Source organism: Boleophthalmus pectinirostris, unplaced genomic scaffold (assembly GCF_026225935.1).
Source record: "Boleophthalmus pectinirostris isolate CB_2022bp ecotype Guang Dong unplaced genomic scaffold, ASM2622593v1 HiC_scaffold_5, whole genome shotgun sequence".
In the NCBI taxonomy this organism is placed as follows: Eukaryota; Metazoa; Chordata; class Actinopteri; order Gobiiformes; family Gobiidae; genus Boleophthalmus; species Boleophthalmus pectinirostris.
Window position 1 is genome coordinate 33,994,118 of NW_026571404.1, and position 21,211 is coordinate 34,015,328.

A 21,211-nucleotide genomic window follows, 5' to 3' on the forward strand; every position below is an offset into this window, starting at 1 on the left:
TTATGTCTTATTATTAGTATTATTATTATTATTACAAGCAGAGTGTCTGATAGAGCGCTGCACTCTTACCTATTCTCCCCAGTGAGGTCAGGACTCCTGCGGTGGAGCTCGGGCTGCTGGAGGCCTAAAAACAAAACAACATCTTATGAATTCTATCAGAACAAATCAATACAACTGCAGAGGAGCACAACAATAAGTATAAATACATTTCTATGACTCAAAGGTTAAAGTGGGTGTGAAAATAGAGAACGAACTGGCTAAAAGAAGCTACACCTGCTGATAGGGCTGTCAAAAGTATCAAAAAACAAATACTAAAGCTCAATGCTAAAGCTCAATGCTAAAGCTAAAAGTCCATGTTAAAAAGTCCACGCTAAAAACCCCAAGCTATAACTCAAGTGTTGGGGCAGCTTGGATTGGGCAGGTGTCGATACTGAAAAATGTATACTAAAAAAATGTATTTAAAAAAATCAGGTAACTGGATAAAATTGGACCTTGAACAGTTTCATCTTGAGTTTTCTCAGAAATAGTGCAAGACCACAAGGTATAACAAACATACTATTATTTTGTGTTGAAAATTACAATATTGTCCAAAAATGCTCATTTGGGTGTCGAAAATTTGAATCGAGAATATTCTTTAGTATCGTAATAGAGTTTCAAATGTTTTTATCGTGACAACAAAATTTGAATCGAGAATATTCTTTAGTATCGTAATAGAGTTTCAAATGTTTTTATCGTGACAACACTGCCTGCTGATGTTAGCGCTGTACAAAAGGCCTACCTGATACAACGATAATGATATTACTGTGATATTTTAATATACTTTTTGATGCAACATTTCAGTTAAATTAAAACAAAACACAAAAATACAAAAACAAAAGTACGTGCTTTAATTTACTAGATGAACAGTGTCAAAATAAACACTTAAAATGGACTAAATCAAGCAGAAGTTGTTGCTGAGAGTAAACAAACAAAATCTGAGAAAACTGAGAAAATGGTCAGGTTTTCTTTATCTAGATGTCATTATATTCTTTCTTTTTTCTTTTATAAATTGCCTATTCATTTGTGTATTATAATTTGTCAAACTTAATTTAAAAAAAAAACATTGTAGTGTTCTGTTATGTTCTGCAGATCAACAGAAGAGAACCAGGTGCCTGTGAGTGACATCGCCCCGTCCCCCGTGAAAAGCTTTGGCAGGTTGTGAAGACGCTGCTGCTGAATCCATGGTTTTATCACATGCCCTGTGTCGGGAACTACACCGGAAGTTGCCATCCACATGCTTCCAGTAAGCGTGAATAGAGCCAATTGTGCATCCCTTGCGTACAAGGTGCACTTTGTCTTCATTTATGCATTTTATAATTCTCCAATAGAATGTTGACATCTCCCTGTGTCTGTGTGTTTGGTGTGACTCTGTGCTGCATCCAATTATCGAAAATCAAATCAAGATGAAATTGTTTTACATCGTTAATCTCGTTATCTATTGGTTCATGTTTATCTGGCTTCACCACGTCCACAGTTGATGGATTTTCTTTTTTTTTTTCTTCTTTTGGTCATTAAAATGACAAGGCTGAAGGATCTCTATAATACCATTTTTGACTTAAACTGACAATTTGAAACCAAGGCCCAGGGTTTCAAAATGGCCGCCCATTTAAATCGATGGGCCGAGCTCAATGGCGCATGATTCCAGATTAGCCTTTAGCCTGGTGAGGTTCTTCCGGTGGCTGTGGGCCAACTGAGCATGTGCAGTAGTGTCTTTTATCCGGCGGGCACACGCGAATGCACACAAGCGCACGTACGGAGCGTGGGCTTGTGTATCACATGATCACTTTGACCAATCAGAGTTTGAAAGTAAAAAAAAAAATAAAAAATCCTTCATACAACCTTAAATACATTACATCACAAGAGTTACATACAAACGATTTCAAAATGGTCAAATTCAGTCTGCATGAGCTTACCATATGTGCTGTGATGCTCCTGTGTAGAGGCAATGCTTGTCTGACTGCCCCCTCCTGGTGAAGTCTGGTACTGAGCATCGGCAACCTGGAACCTGCTCCAAGACTCAGCTTATCCCTACTGCTGCTACCACCAATACTGCTATTACTTCTGTTACTACTACTGCCTTGTAACGCTCGTGCAGAGAGCGTCGCCATGAGTTCAGACTGGCTTAGGGACCCCACTGGCTCCTTGCAGGCTTGGTTGGCCATTCTGGTGATCCCCCTGGCCTCCATTTTGGATATCAACTCTGGCCGTTTCCCTGGCGATTCCACCTTCACCCCTCTTAAATGCGGTGGGAGTGGCGAGACCGGTTTGACTAAAGTTTGTGTCTCAAAAGTTCTGGAAGTACCATTCGGAGATGACGATGTAGGAATGGGCGAAGAAGACGGACCAATATGAAAAGACGGGGACATTCGGAGACCATCTTGAGGACTCGAAACGTCCAACGTCAACGGATCGCTCAATTCGGCGAACTGGGGCTGCGTTTGCGCCATGAGTCCGGCGGTTTCCTCGAGCAAACTCAACCCGAGCGCGTCGCCAAGGTTCTCGCCAGGGTCCAGAATGGCTTCCGGCGCCGCCCTAGTGCATAGAGGCGGGAGCTGGGGGTAAACGCAGTCCCGCATGAGTCGCCCGCCCATGTCCAGACGGGACACCTTGGGAGGGGGGCGGATGTTGGCGAGGGGAGGGCAGGTGTCCCACTGCTCGTCCTGGAGCATGTAGCAGGAGGGGGAGGGGCGTCTGGGCAGGGGCAGGTGGGAGGGGTAGGGCTCGGTGGGGTCCTGGTCCTGGATGGGAGGCAGGTGGGAGCTGGAGGGACGGCCGGGGTGGAGGTGGGAGAGAGAGCGGAAGAGCCGGTGGTGACGGGGAATGGAGGAGGAGGAGAGAGAGGGAGCGCCGGGGTGAGGGGGGGCAGGGGGGCGGGGCTTCGCCTTGGCAGATTTCTTGGGCTGGAGAAAAAAAAGGAAAGACAAATCTGATGTTAGCTTTGAATATAAAACTATACAGGACAAAGAGAAGTTCTGCACTATCATCTTAACCTGACTAACACCAGAGTGATAAGACTCTGAAACAGCTCTTACTGAAAGATTAGGACAAATGATCAGAAGGTTCAAAACTAAATACTTAGGAGTTGCGAAAGCATCACAACAGCAGAGCAGGCTCAAAAATGAAATGTTTGTTAAATCCAGTAGAGAGAAAAGCATAGACATATCCCCTGTCCACACATGCACAAACACTTCTCTCTGCACACATTTCACAAACAAATAGTTCATATTTCTGCTGAAATTGGCTGTAGAACATCTGTTTGTTTTGGTTTTTTCGGCGCTGGCTTTGGTCCAAACCACATTGCTGCTCTATGACTGGTCAGTGATACAAAACCTATCACAGCTGGAGCCAAACAAGACCAGTTCTCAGTAAGTTGTAAAGTCACAAAATTTGTGACAACTCTTCCCGGTAAGGTTACTGACATGCTGTTTTTTAAATAGATGTTTTTCTGGCCAGCCCTATATGGAATACACATTAGACTTCTTCTGGCATGTTTTTGACATTATTACTTGCAATGGTGGAAGGTAACAAAGTACAAAGGTAAAAGTACAATAGCTGAGTAAAATTTTTGGTATCTGGACTTTACTTAAATAAATTCTATAGTGGATACTTTTTAGTTCATTACATTTGAACATTTGAGAACATGTATCTGCACTTTTTACTCCACTACATTTTAGACCTGGATTGAAAAGTAAAAAGTATTTTTCTTTATGGTTTGTGACCTGTTAAAATGGCTGAGATTTATTTTTAGCAGGTTTAATTTGAGTTAACATCCCAATTTTGAGCAAACCAAATACACAAATGTACAAAAACAGCTAAAAATTAAGAAATCTTTTGAATCATATAAAATCTGCTGAATTGTTTATCAAAATCACTATATTTACCTCCGCCAAGGAGGTTATGTTTTTGCCGGCGTTTGTTTGTTTGTTTGTCTGTTAGCAACATAACTCAAAACGTTATGGACCGATTTTGATGAAATTTTCAGGATTTGTTGGAAATGTGAAAAGGAAGAACCGATTTCATTTTGGGGGTGATCCGGAAGAAATCCTGGATTCTGGATCACTTTGAAATTTTAGTTAACATTGTGGTAAATGGGGCCAAAAATTTTGTTTCTCAATATCTCGGTTAATTATTGACCAAACCCCATGAAATTTGACTCAGGGATGGACAATGGGATCCTCTTTCATATTCCAAAGGCTGATCCGGATCTGATCCAGAAGACTGATTTTATCGCAATTTATATAAAAAATGGGGGTAGTCCTTGGCGGAGGTCTGCGCTCTCTGAGTGCTTTTCTAGTTGATGCTTTAATTATTCTAAAACTTGCAAAATACTGTTACTTTTTACCATTTAAGTACATTTTTAAAGAGCTACTTTAATACCTTTACTAAAGTAGATTTGTTCAGGTGATACTTTTACTTAAATAACAAAAGTAGTACATCATCCACCACTGATTATTTGGTAGAAATCTGCAAAAAGTCAAATAGAATACATTCTCTGGCTTGCCATGACTGTGCACACTGCTAAAATTGACTATAGTGCTCTCTCAGTTCATTTGTATCAAGAAAATTCACCTAAAATGATAGTCTGAAATGTAAACTACAACAGACTCTCAGGCACAAACCATCTTATAATTCTCTCATCCCTCCAAAAATAAAGCATTGTACTTTTAATCTAGACTACGACATCAGCGCTGAGAACAGGCTGCCAATACACTGTCCATTTTGACCATTTTTCCTTTTTACTTGAACAAAAAACCTCATTCCACAAGTGTACTTTCCTATTACACCTCTACACCTGCTCCTTTTGGTGTCCGGTGTGTGTTCCATCTTTATCTGAGCCCCGTACCTTCTTGTTCAGGTTCATGTCTTCCATCTTGGCTTTGAGCAGTCTCATTTTGGTCATGGTGATGGAGTTCTCACGCCTGTGTTGAGCTGCAGCGCTGTCCCCCTCCTCCTCCTCTTCTGTGTAAACGTTATACACAGAACCGCCGCTGGGAAATAGAAAACAAATATTGATTTAAAATGACCTCCGCGCATTCTGCAGTGTAATTATAGACGTATAGCTAATCCAAGTAGGGAAGCAAGATTAAGATAAGAGGTAAAATTGGATTAGGCTGATGCTTTTGTTTGCTGTAGACGGAAAGAAATTCAGTGTGTTTATTAGGAAATGTTGATACTTTGCAGCTGATGTCATCAAAATTACCTGGGGGTCTGGTGCTAACTGAAGGCACTACTCTGTTAGAAGCTGTGTTACTCCAGCTAGACCTAATCTTACTCTTAATAATGCAGACTTAAAAGGTACTTAAATGTGTTTTGTTTAAACGCACAAACCCTGCAAATTTAGGCCCCGTCCACACTAGTACCGTATTTTAGGGGCTATTAGGCGCTCTGGATTATAAGACGCACAAATGGTCTATTTTTGAACTTTTTTCCACAAATAAACCACACCGGACTTTAAACGAAACCCAACAGTTGGATGGGTCAGTGGGACTTTGTTTGTCTGGGACCGCTGGATTGTTGGTGTGTTTGCAGTGACTCAGTTGTGGCTCAGAAAGGCACATTGGACTCGCTTTTTCGGTTCGTTCCTCCGTTCCAATCCTCGTCCGCTTGGAGTGATGAGTGTGTCTGTGGACGTTTTTCGCTGCGCGGTCGCTGTCTGCTCCGTGTGTGTTTGCGTGCGCTGCGGGTGGTGCAGGTCTATGTGCAGTGAAGTAATTCACCACCAAAACACTAAGAAGCTAAAATATATGTCTATTCATATATACGCTCTGTGTGTATGACCTGCAGACGTATAATCTCTGAAAAGTTTAACATGAATCATCTCCAACACGACAGAAGCACAGAACACCCCTGTCACAGAAAGAACACTCATATTCCACTGAGTCATGTCTTTTAGTCCAACAGAAGCTGAACAGCATTAGCGTACAACAGGAGCTGTTTTTTGAGTGCTTAGTGTATGCAAATTAGCCATGCGGTTTTATGTTTTGTTTCAGTAAAACATAAACAAATATGCTCAAAGCTGTGTGGACAGGGACGGCTTGCGGACACCGAAACGACGTGTCTGGATGCAGATAATTTCCGATACAGTGATACGGTGATTCGTTTCAGTGTAAACGTAGTCTTAGTTATTCTGTCAAACAGGAAATGTGGTACAGGTATAAAGGAATTACTCCACTGTGTTTTTAAACTCCATACACCTTCACTAGAATCATTTGAATGTGTTCAACCCTGGAATTGTCAATCTCTACTAAACTTAAAGGTAAAAGGTAAACTACTGCTTCATGACATCACAAGGTGGAACAGAGCATTTTGATTTTTGAAGATGCAGACAACCTAAAAATGCAGGATTGCTCAAACATGTGTGAAGCAAACAAAACAACTCTGCGTATGTTTTTAATGAGGTAACATTTTAATATCGCTTAACGTGCACAAAAGTCAAGTCTGCGTAATATAGGACCTTTAAATTTGAACTGAACTCCACCTCAATAAAACTAAAATAGCTAAATCTAACCTCATGGACTGGGAGAGGGGCGTGAGGGTCCCGTCCCCTCTGTCCACCACTCTGAAGAAGTTGAGCTGGTCTCCGTCTCTGTAGACCACAAACGTGACCTGTTTACTGTTCGCAGCCTTGTCCCAGCCCTCCTCTTTGGTGCTTTCCATCAACTCAGATACGTCCTTCGTGGGCTCCTCCATGGTCACTGGAACATAACAGAAGTGTGTCGTCATTTTACTGCAAAGTCAAGACATGAAAAACTGAATAGGAAAGCTTGGGGGATATTCTGTCTTTGCCATAGACTGTAAATGGACAGAGATGTCCAAAAACATAACTGGAGTTGTGTTTTCTTTCATTCACACATGTTGGAGTAATTCTTTATTATTTCTCTGGCTACATTTCCAAAGCTCAAAATGTCATAATTTAGCATAATAATTATAATGGATGGTTTTACATTGTGCTTTTTTTTGGCCACTCAAAGACACTTTACAGAGCATTACTTCAATTCACTCCACACTTGGTGGTGGGTAGCTACTGTTGCTGCCAATCTGCGGCATTGGCCTCTCTAACCACCACCAATCATGCGTGCACACACCTCTCTCATACTAGGCAATACGGGGGAAAGTGTCTTGCCTAAGGACACTTGGTCATGAAGCGGAAGTTTTCAAGTTAACAGCTACCTTTCATCTTAAATTCAGTAGAGATTGGCAATTCCAGGGATGATCCAAATGATTCTACTGATTGTGTATGGAGTTTAAAAACACAGTGGAGCACTTCCTGTATTACCACATGACATCATAAGGTGAAACAGAGCATTTTCAGCTTTGAAAATAAAGCCAGACTAATAATGCAGATGTGTGAAGTGTGAATACAACAAAACAGAACTCCAGGTATATTTTTGATGAGCTTTAAGCCATGTTACATTGTAACAAGATTCAATTTTAGCTTCAAGCTTCAATTTTGTATAATATAAAGCTGGGTCCCTGGTTTTATTCTAAATCCTTTCCCCTGCAGAGTTTTTTTTAAAAGCAGCACTTTGTGACAAAATCACAGTCTGCATCTAAAAATATATTTTATCGACCAAGACATAAAAGCAGTGAGCGTCGCCAGGATTGACTGAGCATTGCCGTTCCTGCTTCACTTCCTTTAGTGAAAAAGCTGCTCTAAAATCACACACCCTCCCACAAATCTATGAATGTGACTATTACTAATGTGCCCAGGGGTTTGGAATACTATGGCCAAAGGAGCAATATTTCCATAGAAACAAGCAGGAGTAGATCTGTTTTTTCTGTACAATCAATCAATCAATGAAGAAAAAAAAAAGTTCCTGAAGCTTTAAAAAAAGAACGTCTTGGTTGAAAAAGTAGAGCTAAATCTACATTTACATAAGCATTTTCCATAGACTGTATATATATATATATAAATGAATATTGCCAAGCCTCTAGCCGCCACATTCCAAATAGGAAGTGAGCATGAGCCTGATTCAGACTCCATCAACTCCAATTCCGGCTCTTCATTTTGGTCTTAAAATGCTCGTATTAACCAGCTCTACATGATCCTTGTGTTTTTATTTTTCTATTTTGTCTGTAAATCAATTCACTCCTATAACTGCAAGTCTTAGTCCACTTCTTTAAACACTCTTTCTCGTGCAGTAAAAGTCCGTATACTTTTACCTTTCCTGGTGTTAATTGGACCTCCCCTCATGGCCAGGACCAGCTTCAGTGTGCAGCCCTCAGCGATCCTGCACAAGAATATGAATCAAAACAGACAAGTCACACACTGAAACCAATTTGGGGCTGTATATATGGGCCAGAATATAAGGGGAGTGTGGTATAGGAAGTTCACTTTTAAAACAGGAGTCTATCAGGCCTAGTGGTCCTCTGAGGGGACGTAGATGAGGTTTGGGCCGGTGATGGGACTTCCTCTATGGCTCACGGCTCTCTCACTTCAGAGCAGCATGGTGGTCCGTTCACAGATAGTGGGAGATCTCAGAACAGACCCCTCATGTGGAAAATGGAGAGTTGGGTATTCACAAGAGCCCTGTCTGAGGTCGGGAGCTGCTAATGGGAGCCAAATTTACTCCGAGTGGCTTTAAAAGTTTAGATTTGACTGGATTACTCTTTATTGATACTTTGCAGGTGAAGGTACTGCTCTGTCTGAAGCTCTGTTAATCAAGTTTGACTTTAATCTGATCTTTGTTTTAACACAATCTGACCAGTATCAATTGTCTGTTTATGAGGGATGAGACGAGACAAAAGTTCCACGAGACGAGACGGGACACAAAATTGGGTCCACAAGAATGAGACAAAACGAGATTTTAACATAATTCCGAATCTATACTTTTCACAGTTCAGTTTCCAATTTTGGCCTCACAATTTTGTTATTTCATTTCATAGTTCTGTTTCCATTCTAGTACTGCTGTTTGGAACTGTAAGAGATATAACTCACATGTAACCCTTTTTTGTCCAATCCAAATGTAAACATATGGAAAAAAAAGTCACAAGATTTTTCTGTTCACGATCTTGTGGCAATTTTGTCTCATGAGATCTTGTACCATCCCTCCTGTTTATGGACAATTTCTTGTGCCACAAAAGGTGCACAAAAGAAATTACTATTTAGGTCAATTGTCATTCAGTAATTTTCTATTTTAATTTAATAGAGCTCTGGGCACAAAAAAGACCTCACCCGCTCCTCCTATAATACAGTTATAGAGGTGATCAGTCTAAAAAAAGGCCCATGAGCTAAAAACTAGGGCATTGATTAGTTGACTAAAAGGAGAAGAGGTACCAGTACGCTCTCACAATTATCAGAATATTGCACTAAAGCAACTATGTCTAAAGAGATGTGCTAGTAAACATTGTCAAGTAAACAAGTGAAAAGGAAGATTAAACTGTCCAGTCACTCCCCAAACTCCAAATAAGTCCAAATAAGGAGAATTCCTTTGTGCATCCTTAAATTAGAGTTAGACTTAAGGCCGCCACACACTACAGGATTTTTCAGTCTTAAACAGTGTTGGGAGTAACGCGTTATAAAAGTAACGAATTACAGTAATGCATTACTTTTTGCTGTAATGCAGTAATGTAAGGCATTGCAGGGGAAAAAATTGTAATATTTTACTCGGTACAAATGTGAGTAACGCGCGTTACAATGTTTTTTTAATCTGGATTGAAGTGGTGGGTTTTCTTCATACAAATTCGCTAAAATCACCTCGATATCAGCAGCGGTGAAACGCCGGAGATGCGCCCTCATAGACCTTCAGGTAACCGCGGGCGAAAGGACTGACAAAGAACTCCACGCTGTTTAGACCTGGTTTAGACCTGGGTCAGTTCTGGTTTAGACCGTTCACTTTTCGCGGTCTCGCTGTTTCGCAGATTTATTTATTTTTTTTGTGTGCAATTTTGCATGCCTTTTTTTTTTTTTACATTGTATGAATGCGTATTGCGTTCCTCCCGCTGCGTCCTGATTGGCTGAGGGACTCCTGTCTCCTGTACAGTACAGTACAGAATGTGTTCAGCTGCCAAATTTAAATACATGTTCAATCTGTATCAGTGTGATTCTGAAGTTCTGTACGGTTGCAAGTTTTCTCCCCGACGAAACCCACAACGTCGACGAAACGTTCTGCACCGACAAAAGCTCCTGCGCTCGCACCCAAAAGGCAGAGGAAGATGCAAACCATCACACAAAAAGTTAGACTTCTGAACACGCTGAAGGAAGGTAGAAGTTACTCGCTGTAACAGACTCTTGCACCGGCTCGGGTACCTGCAAATAGTTGCTGAAATCAGGGCCGCGAGCCCGAGCAGCAGGGTCCATAAAGAGCGATCGGGCGACAGCCGCTCTTACCTCCGTGAGGTGCGGAGCAGAGCCGCTCCTTTCTCCTGCGGTCACCTTCGAGCCCGTCCCTACAGTGAGTCCTGTTTTAGTCCTAGTTCAGTTCTGGTTTAGTCCTGGTTCAGTCCATATACAGCGCAAAAGTTATTTTGGTGAGAGTAACTTAAAGTAATGCAATAGTAATGTAATGCCTTACATTTTAAATGCAGTAATATTGTAATGTAACGAATTACTTTGAAATGACAGTAATGGGTAATAAATACCGCATTACAGTTTCAAAGTGACTTGCCCAACAGTGGTCTTAAACTATTTTTAAACTTGCAACAAAATGTGCACACCACAAACATGAAAATCTTATGACATTTCAAATCTCCGATCGCAAAGACTGTAGCGGAATATGACTGTGGACCACTTCAGCCGTTTCCTGTCTACAGTAAAACCACTTGCTTTGAGACTCTTAAGTGTTCAAAAGATCAGAGAACTGCACTTCTAGTTTAGATGCAAGTCAAAACTGTGTTATTATAATTTGTGAAATGTGGTGCAATATTTCACATACATGATTATCAATGCACAGGAAGAGGAGTCAGTATAACTAATCTGGAGCTTCACCTCGATCTGTCAGCTGAGTGGACACACGTGAGGAACTAGTATCACCTTTTTACTTTTAAAGAACTCTTCAAACTGGATTAACAGCTCTGTTTTTTGGACTGAGTGTCATTATCTGCTGAACACAAATGCTACAGACAACGTGGAAGAGATGTTGCAGTTTAAATGTACAGCTTTACAAAAGGTGTGAAATATAAATTTTTGCTGTTTCCTGAGTTTGTGTCTTGCACTTCTGTGTCTGTCAATGACTATGGTTTTTTGAGAAGCGCAGCGGCTTCAAAATCACACATTCATGCTGGAGACAGTGTGTGGCGGCCTTAAGACAAACTTTATTGATCCACAAGGGAAATTAATAACAAAGAGTAAAAAATATAAATGGTAATAATACATTCTAAATAAGTAGCAAAAAAGCAAGCAAGAGACAGATGTCAAACAAGGCATAATGATATAAATGCATATGTACAAGACAAAATAAAATAGAAAAATAAGTACCGTATTTTTTGGACTATAAGTTGCACTTTTTTCATGGTTTGGGTGTTTCCTGCGACTTATATTCCGGTGTGACTTATACATAAATACATCATTTTCACACTGACAGCCGCGAGAGGGCGCTTTAGGCTTGTGTGTCAGTATCTAGTACTACTATTACTCCTGTATCACTGTACCTTTGCACTCTACTGCGCATGCCTCCTGTAAAAAAAAGTTGCAGTCTTGCTGCAAATAGTGAAATATTCAGCCGAAAATGGTAATCAAGCAGCAAAAAGAAAGTTTGGAGTGAGCGAGAAACTTGTGAGGGACTGGTGGGGAAAGAGATCACAGCTTCACGGGAACCGGGCAGGTGCGCCATGTAACTTTCCTGGAAGTCGCTGGATGAATCGACAAAGCCTGAACTTCAATGACACCGAAACCATCCTGTCGAGATTCAGAAAGGCCGGAATAATTCTAACTGGAACTGATGTTGAGTCTGTCGACAGCTACACAGAAGAGGAAGCAGTGCTCTGTTTACATCATAGTTTTATGGTTTATCGCCAGAGGTTGCGCAGAAGAATTCAATGGATTTAGTGATTTGGAGTGAGATTGTGAGGTTGGTAAACTTATATTATGTTGTTTATGCTAGAATTATCTGAATAACTGTTAATATGTTACGTTAACACATTAAGGCCTATTCAGCATGTTGTTCTGTTTTTATTATTCAGTTACTTATTACTACTTTATTACTATAACTTGCCTTTCAAGATGAAATGTCGGTTCCTGGTCTCTGATTTTATAAAAGACATTTCCCCAAAAAGCGCGACTTATATACGTTTCTTTTTTCTTCACTGCGCATTTTTGGCTGGTGTGATTTATACTCCGGAGCGAATTATAGTCCGGAAAATACGGTAATAAAAAAAATCTCAGCTATATACAAGAGGTCATAAGGAAAAGAGTGCAAATTAAAAATGATATGATGACTGACAGGACATAGGGTTATCTGTTACATAAGGCTGAGTTGTTGTACAGTTAAAATCCAAATAAAATATTTAGTTGACCTCTAATAAAAATGTGGCCAACAAAAACTCAATGGATTAATCAATCAAGTAAACAACTAAATCTAGAATCCCTACTAAAAACTAGTGGATGTAAAAGGTGTAAAGACAGAAGTAGAGCTAAGAAGCGGGCATACTGACCCATAATCGTGCAGACAGTGCTCATCATCCAGCTCCACATTGTTCCAGATCAGGTGCTGCTGGGCCACAGGGATCCCTACACACACACACACACACAGATACACATATTACATTGACTTCTGACATTGGCAAAATTAGGTCAATCTATTATGGGGCCCAGATTCTTGCAGGAAAATATTTAATGAATAAAAAAAACAAAAACATCTGTTCAATGAATAATTCAAGTAAGCGAAAAGGCAGATTAAGTCTATAAAGTAATTATCGTGACAGGCCTAATAATTTAAGGATTTTTAATATTTTTAAATGACAAAATCTCCTTCGAAACGTGATGAAATACCAGGCCCCACCTTTCCGTGACATAAAGAGTAGTTTTCACTCTCCACATTGTGATAAATACATACCCACGCAGATACAGCGGGAGCGATCACCAGTGGCCCATTTACTCACCTACATCACTTACTTACTACACACAGAGGCAAAGCAGGCATCTATTATCACAACAAACACCAGTGAAGATGATACATGACTGCCCCCTACAGACACAACTGTACAACTGCAGAAAATGTACGTGACAGGTTTAATTTACCAGTGGATCATACATGTTCAAAGCTCAAAATGCACTAATGTCATGAAGCTGTAATTTTAGTTAACGGCTCCTTTTATCTTTTGTTCAGTAGAGATTTGCAATTCCAGTGTGATGATTCTAGTGAGAGTTTAAAAACATACTGGAGCATTACTGTATGAGATCACAAGGTGTAACAGAGTGTTTTAAGTTTGAGGGAAGAACTCTAAATATGCAGGATTTGTGTTTTAAACATATGTGAATGAAACAAAACACAACTCCAGGTATGTTTTTGATGAGGAAACAACATTATAACATAGATCAGAAAATGGAGTAACATGGGCCCTTTAATTATTTATCATATCTTTTTTAAGTTCTATGCCCGTCAGAGCACTATCACAACACAATCAGCATGCACCCCACTGTACATTGTATCAGGTTTGTGAAGTTGTAGTGCAGTTTTTTTTTATTATTATATGCTTTGTATATTTATGAAAAATTGTCAAGTAGGAGCATGGATAATACTCTAGTCTTTTGAAAGTAGATTTCTGCTCAGAGTGCACATTGTAAACAACCCCACGAGCATTAACATTTGAGACAAGACATGAAATCTGAACTGATAAACTAATGCGTTTGTAAATCTGAACTACAGGTATAAGATGATTTTTCTATACAAAGACAGTATATTTTTTTCCTGTATCTAAAAGCCTTTGCCAACTCAAATTGCAGTTTTGATTCAGTTCATTGTGCAGCCCTATTAAACAGTGCAGAGGATCGTACGGGGCCTCCTCAGAGCTGATGGCCGCTCACACAAAGGCCTGATAATCCTCATTTCATTCAGAGCACACAGAGCAGTGCATGCTGGGACAGAGAGACAGAGGGGAGCTGCAGAGGGGGGCAGGCAACCACAGGACACTGACTGGACAGACTGTGGAACTGTTTAAAGTAGATATCTCAGGCAAAATCGACTTTTCGGAGCTTTTAACCGTGTTATAGTTAGTTCCCCCTCGTTGACCCTCTTGATGTGTTTGATTCGTGCATGTTTGAGCAGCTTTAATCACTTATTGTCAAGACACCATGTTAGCGATCAACCACTGTTTTCACCACCACCTGCATATGCCCACTGATCTGTACAGTTTTATTTTCCTAATCAGTGCTACACAGCAGATTTAGCAGTTTTATGGAGTAATATTGATCCAAATGAAAAAAAAAAATGCTATGTGCTAACATGATCTGCAGCTATTTATCAGAGGTAAAGACAACGTCACAGCTTGTGGCGGCTGTTGTGATGACAGTTACGGTGAACTCTGCTCCGATTGGACACTACAGTTTTCTAATGAAAAGGTCAGAGGACTTTTTTTTTTTATTAGGTCATTTCAGATAAATATTGCAATTAAAAATATATAAATTATAACACACTGATTCAAGGGCGTCATGATTATAACGATACAGCCGACACAGGCACAGCAGGTCTTCTTTAACACTCTGACACAGGTTATTCAGGAGGAAAAGAAACAAACTATTATTTCAAAGGGCCTGTACCTGATTTTCCCCATGTACTTGAGCAAAAAACACTGTTGAGATCAAAATAAGTCAGCCATCTACTCTATGCACCTAAAGCATTTTATTGTTAGAGAATCAGGTAACATTCTCGTTACTGTCATGGAAAAGATACAGTTCTTGCCTCAGAGTTGTGAAAAGCATGTATAAATTAATTGAGGTGTATAATTAAGATGATCTGAATGCATAAGGTAAGTGAAGAATGACTTTGTTTAAAATGAACTAGTCCTCCTTTTCACTTTTTTAGGGCTGCATCGATATCCAAATCTCTCAATATATTTTCACGATGTGCATGTCACGGTATTATATCTATTGCGATATTTTGTGGAGGCTAACAAAACTGTGAATATGCTACTTTTTCCTCTTAAAAAGCCTTGACAAAACTTAAACCAAAGAACTAAGATTTAAAGTGCTTACAACAGCTGTTTCTTCATGTAGTCTGCACTGAAACGGAGCAAAGGATTATGGTCTATGTAGTTCCCTCTGTTTTTTAACTAGTCATTTAAGTGAAGAGACTTGTGATTCGATATATTGTAATGGTCCACGATATTGTGAGACCTATAAAATAATATCTTGATATTTTGGTTATTTTGACATCCCTAGTAAAACTCAGACACAGCTCCTTTAAAATAATGGACTAGTCAGCTGTCACTGTAAAATACATCTAAGGCTGAGTAACTGATTGAATTTGAATGAAGTTGAGAGATGCAGTTGTTTCTGAAAGCGTGAAAGCATCAGGTTTACAGCAGAGACACTTTGGCAAGAGAAATGTTTTTTATTTTGTGTTGAATTGCACTTACGGTCCTGTCCAGTCCCATTTATGTTCGTGAAATTAATACTGAAAGCCATTTTAAAGCTGTAATTGAATCAGATACTACTGTTGCATCGATGCTGTAGATATATATATAATGATCTCTGCTACATTTCTAACAGCCCCACTGGAGGTCTGCTTGTATCTCGGGTTGCAATTAAAAACAAAACAAAACCTTTTCTTTCAGTATGAATTAAATGAAATGATATTATATAGTCCACATGAGAGGTTCTCGTCTCGTACCTTCTAGCCTCTGGATCTTTGCCTTGACGGAGACGACAGCCTCGAAGGGCAGGACGCGGAGCTCGAAGCAGGTGCCGGTCAGCGTCTCTATGTAAAGCTCCATGGTGTCGTAGAAAGGCAGTTTGTACTGGAACGCCCCCACGCTCTCATCGTTAAAGAAGGGCGGCTCTTTCCTGTCAGCCATCTTGGGAAGGTACTCACGGGTCAGGAGACAGCAGGGTCAAAGGTGAGGAGGAGCAGGAGAGGGGTGGGCTCTGCTCACCGCGCTCACATCACATCATGGACGACCATCACAGCTGAAAGAGAAGAGATAACAAAAGAGTTTGAGCTAATGAGCTGAACCATATGAAGCAAGAAACAAAAACAAAAAACACACAATAACAACGCAAATTTAAGAATACATATGTTTCCAGGGGTGTGATGCTAACTGTAAGCACTGCTCTGTCTGAAGCTCTGTTACTCAAGTTTGAGTTTTCTGAGCTTTAATTTAACAGAATCTGACCAGAAAGAGCTGATTTAGTTCGAACTACAAAAGGTGAGCAGATTTTTACTGTTAAACAAGTCCTCTTGAATAACATTAGTTTTTCAGTTAATCCTGCTCACCTTTTTGTTGAAAATGAAACTCCTAAACAGGACCATGAACACTTGTATCAACCACAGGCTCCTGAAAATGTAGAGTTTCAATCCATTTTGTATATATTTTTTTAAGTTTCAGACTATTTTAAAACTTTTTTGGCACTGCTGTGTGCATTGTGTCACTATGGTAACTCATCAAATTTATTTTAATAGCACATTTAAAACAGCCAAAGCTTTCAAAGTGTTGAACAGTGAAATAAAACATACAACAGACAAATCAATGAGAATGCCAGGGAGAAAATGTGTGTTTTGAGCAAGGATTTAAAGTGCTCCAGTGTTTGTGCAGTTCTAATGTGCAATGGTAAAATGTTCCACAGTTGTGGACCACCCACAGAGAAGGGCTTATCTCCTCTAGTCCTCAGCCTGGTCCTGGGGACAACCAGGAAATGCTGGTCTACAGAGCGCAAACTGATGAACATACATACAGACATACACATAAAGAACCCCCCCAGTGTGTAGGGTTAGTGATGCCGCTGCAAAGAATCAACAGCAAAGGATTATTTTTTTCTAAACTGGAAAAAATTGTGCATTAAAAATATCTATATAAAAATAAAAAAGTCCTCATCAGATTAATTGTCTACCAATATCTGTCAAAGACAAAAGTGAAGAGCTTTTTCTGGCAGTGGTCACGCCCTTTTAACCCTTCACCATTTCATCATGACTGGTATTCATTTCTCTCTCTACTTAGCAATGATAAAGTAGCAAGAACTAAGTCTGGCATTTAAAGGTGCACTAAACAACTTTCTGGTACAAGTAAACCACCGGGTTGTGTTTATGGAGATATGCTAGAGAGGTTGCTTTCACTGGAATATACCACAGTATGGCAATAAAGGTTTTTATTATTTAATTATATGTGGGTCTTTTTTTTACCTGCATTGTACTCTAAGCAGGCTCACCTCTCCACAAATCAGACCTTTTAAATCGCATGGTGCTTGTCTTTGTGGAAATACATAAGTTTAATATACTGTGAAAAATCAAACCAAGTTACAGGTCAGATCTGTAGAGAGGCAACTCCACTCACAGTCAAAATGCCTGTTTTATAGGTCTTTTTGAGTTATAAAACCATCTGTAATTGAAAAAATGTAAAGTAGATTTGTTTAATGGGATACTGTGGAATATTTCAATGACATTGCAATAGAAACAAGCAGGTGACAGACCCACTACCAAATTGTGCAAATTTAATGAAAACAGGCAGAAAGGAAACTATAAATCTAATCATGCATGAAAGGGATACCAGTTTTCCCACTGTGAAGGATAATACGTTTGAATCTTCAAATCAGAACTTTATTTATGAACAAAACTGACACAGTAATCTTTCCTTTAGTGAAGAAAAGTGAGAACCAATTAGAGCAGTGAAGTGGAGAGGTTAAAGGAGAGTCTGTCCGAATCAGGCCAGTGGAAGATTACACGAGCAATCTCCTCATCAAACATTTAGAGACGCATTAAAAGGCTGGGGCCAAAATTCAAGCCGATTACATGTGTGCCCAAAGAGGAACTAGAGAGGGAGGAGAGAGGAGGTGAGAGGAGGAGAGAGGAGGAGAGAGGAGGAGAGAAGAGGAGGGTAAAGAGGAGAGAAAGAGGAGGAAGAGAGGAGGGAGACAGGAGGTGGGCAAAGAGGAGAAGGGAGAGAGGAGGGGAGAGAGGAGGAGAGAGGAGGGGCAGAGTATCTAGTGGCCCAGTGAGACAGTGATGGATCACTTTTGGAACACGTTCTCATCAAAGTTTGACACAGATCCTGTGAGTGAGGATGAAGATGATGAAAATCTGTAATAATACATATGGCAGCCTTTGTGATAGCGATGCACAATCCAGTTTTTTCAGCTCAGTTACCGATTTCGATACTTCAGTATTTATACCGGATATTAAGCAATACCACTGTAATTCTATGTATTTTCATTAAACAAAAAATAAGAAAAACTGTTCCAAATGTTTGATGTAGCTATTTATGTAGTATTTTAAGTACTATTTATGAAGTTATTTATATCTCAAGTAATTACAGAACAACTTTGTGTAAATGAAACTTACTACAATGCGATATAAAAGGGCCTATATTACACAAAATTGACTCTTGTGAGCTTCAAGCCATGTTATAATCTTGTAACCTCCTCAAAAACAGACCTGGAGTAGTGTTTTGTTTCATTTACACAAGTTTCAGGAATCCTTTATTATTAGTCTGTCTACATCTCCAAAGTAGTAGTGGTAGTTTCTAAGTTCACAACTACCTTTTACCTTTACCTCAGTAGAGATTGTCAATTACAGGGCTGAAATCACCCAAATTATTTTAGTAACAGTGTGTGAAGTTTAAAAACACAGTGGAGCATTTGCTGTATTACCACAGGCCATCAGGAAGTGGAACAGATTCTCTGTTTGAGAGAAGAACACAGCCTATATATGCAGGGTTTGTATGTGAAACACGTGTGAATAAAACAAAGCACAACTCCAGGTCTTTTTAATAAGGAAAATGGTGTAATATGGACCTTTTTTTTGCATCCGTTCTAAATGCTAATCTTGCAACCCTAGATTATGTGATATGGCACCAGTAGAGGAGATTAATTCTGATTACCGGATACTGAAAAAGGACACTTTCACTGCCCACTGGTCATTGTGATATTGAGTTACAAGGGATTGAAATGCCTGGAGTCTGGATGTGCATTTTAAACACATCTCATAATAGTTTCTTTTTTTTTTTTTTTTAAACATTATCAACTCGATAATATTGAGCCATTTTTTTTTTTTTTATCGAATCTGTTATTTTAAAGGTCATTCACACATGGTTGAGTAACCCCTTATTATTAGTCTGTCAAAATACCAAAGCTCAAAATGCTCAGTTCCACCTTGTGATGTCATGAACAGATAGTTTTCCAGTTAACAGTAGTATTAGCAGTAGTATTAACAGTTTCAATAGAGACTGGCAATTCCAGGCCTGACATTAGCCAAATGATTCTAGTGAAAGCATAGGGAGTTAAAAACCACATTACATCACAAGGTGGAGCAGAGTGTTTTCAATGTGAGAGAAGAATTCAAGAAGAACTGAAATATGCAGGGTTTGTGTGATAAACATGTGTGAATGAAACAAAACACAACTCTGGGTATATTTTTGATAGGAAAAACACATTTGAACAGTGATCAGAAAATAGTAATACAGCCCCTTAAACAACAAATTTTTATGTGAGAATGAAAAAATCACCTATAAGTGCCCTAAACATTGAGAGAAATGTTTTCCATAAACTATAGATTAAAATATTGTAGCATTTTGATCCTTATTCAAAGAATTCCAATACATTTTTGGATTTTAAATTTATTTTTTTTTTAACCAGTCCTTTACTTTTCTTTTTTTCCTTTAAGATTTAACATGCAAATTACAAAACAGTGGGCCACGATAGTCTTCCTTATTATGGACAACATTGGTTTGCACATTTGTTGGGTCTTGTTTGTACATTTGCATATTATTCGCAAACAAAAAAAAAAAAGTGTAGTCGTCTTTAAAAGGACTCCACATACACCAACACCTGAATAAATATTTACTGACAATATAATACGGTTTAAAGCGGTTAAAATAGTTCATACTAGCTTCCCGAATTCCACTGCCTGACAACGGGGATGAATGGGACCCCATCATATCCAGTCTATGGTCCCCACACTCCCAATGCACCCCAAAATCGACAAACCAGCCGATCACATTCTTTAAAACACGCTTATATCAAAACTCAAGACTTTCTACGATGTGCTAAAAACATGGAGCTTAAAAACGAGCTAAAATCTCTACAAAAATCACTCATTCCTAGCAGCGTTGTCATGTTAGCCAACAAACAATGGCTACCTTTCTGAGCGGAGGCTAGTAGCAGCAGAATGCTAACTAGGCTACATCCAGAGGGTCCGGCTGTGCTCGCTGTCGCAGGCGGGGAGAGGTGATCGGAGGTCCGGTACAAGCAGCATCTCACCGCGCCTAAGTCCGAGAAGCCCGCACGGAACCTGGGGAGCCCGGAGATGTCCGTGGCTTCGGTTCTCTCCTCGGCGACATCTTCGTACCTGTCAAAGGCGTCTGAATAACACCTTTGTGACAGAGGGTGAGAGACAGGTGCGGGAGCCAATGGGAGCAGAGGATTGGAGGGCTGGGCGGGGCTTCCTGTTGGTCAGAGCTTTGTTTTCAAGGAGATGTGGTGCTGATCAAGAATGTTTAATTAATTACAAGTTATTATGTAATGAGAATAAGAAAATATTAAAAAAGATACCAAATAAATGACTTTTTTCTCTTCAGGTAGTTTGACAAAAAATATAAGGCACCTCAAACCCAAAAGAATAGGACAAATATCCATCCATTCATTTTAAATGTGTAACATTTCGAGTGGAAAGTCCGCCACCTGCTTGTCACCATGGAAATATTGTTGTCTTGTCTAGAATGTTCCACAGTATAGATTAAACATAACACGAAAGAGACAAACAGGTTACAGCACTACACTGCATTACAATTCAGATCCGGGGAGAGTCGCCCCTATTTATAGAAGGAATTCTGGTATTTTTGAGTAATAGAAACACTCATAATGAATAAATGCTATAGGAATGTGTTTCATGTTTCCAGGGAAAGCAATAAATCTCCATGGAGACAAGGAGGTAGAGACGACTCCACCAGAAATGTTGCACTGTGCACCTATGAAGTCAACTATAATGCACACAAGACAATAATAAAGAGCACAGTGTGTCAAAATATATTCACAGCGCATATACGTATAACCCTTTTGTTTACTTCACAGCGTGGTGCACATCATAAT

General features: G+C 39.7%; 1 protein-coding gene across 1 annotated transcript in view; it reads right to left on the bottom strand.

Annotated features, from left to right (window-relative positions):
* Positions 1 to 20,535, bottom strand: part of zfand4 (zinc finger, AN1-type domain 4) — a 42,190-nt gene extending 21,655 nt beyond the window's left edge. The window contains exons 1-8 of the mRNA XM_020929533.2: positions 20,263 to 20,535; positions 15,807 to 16,102; positions 12,631 to 12,706; positions 8,203 to 8,270; positions 6,548 to 6,734; positions 4,883 to 5,027; positions 1,953 to 2,939; positions 70 to 124 (exon numbers count right to left, since the gene is read on the bottom strand). Of these exons, the coding sequence (XP_020785192.2) occupies positions 70 to 124; positions 1,953 to 2,939; positions 4,883 to 5,027; positions 6,548 to 6,734; positions 8,203 to 8,270; positions 12,631 to 12,706; positions 15,807 to 15,990 (1,702 nt within the window). The 5' untranslated portion in view covers positions 15,991 to 16,102; positions 20,263 to 20,535. The remainder of the gene's footprint in view (positions 1 to 69; positions 125 to 1,952; positions 2,940 to 4,882; positions 5,028 to 6,547; positions 6,735 to 8,202; positions 8,271 to 12,630; positions 12,707 to 15,806; positions 16,103 to 20,262) is intronic.
* Positions 20,536 to 21,211: the final 676 nt, after the last annotated feature.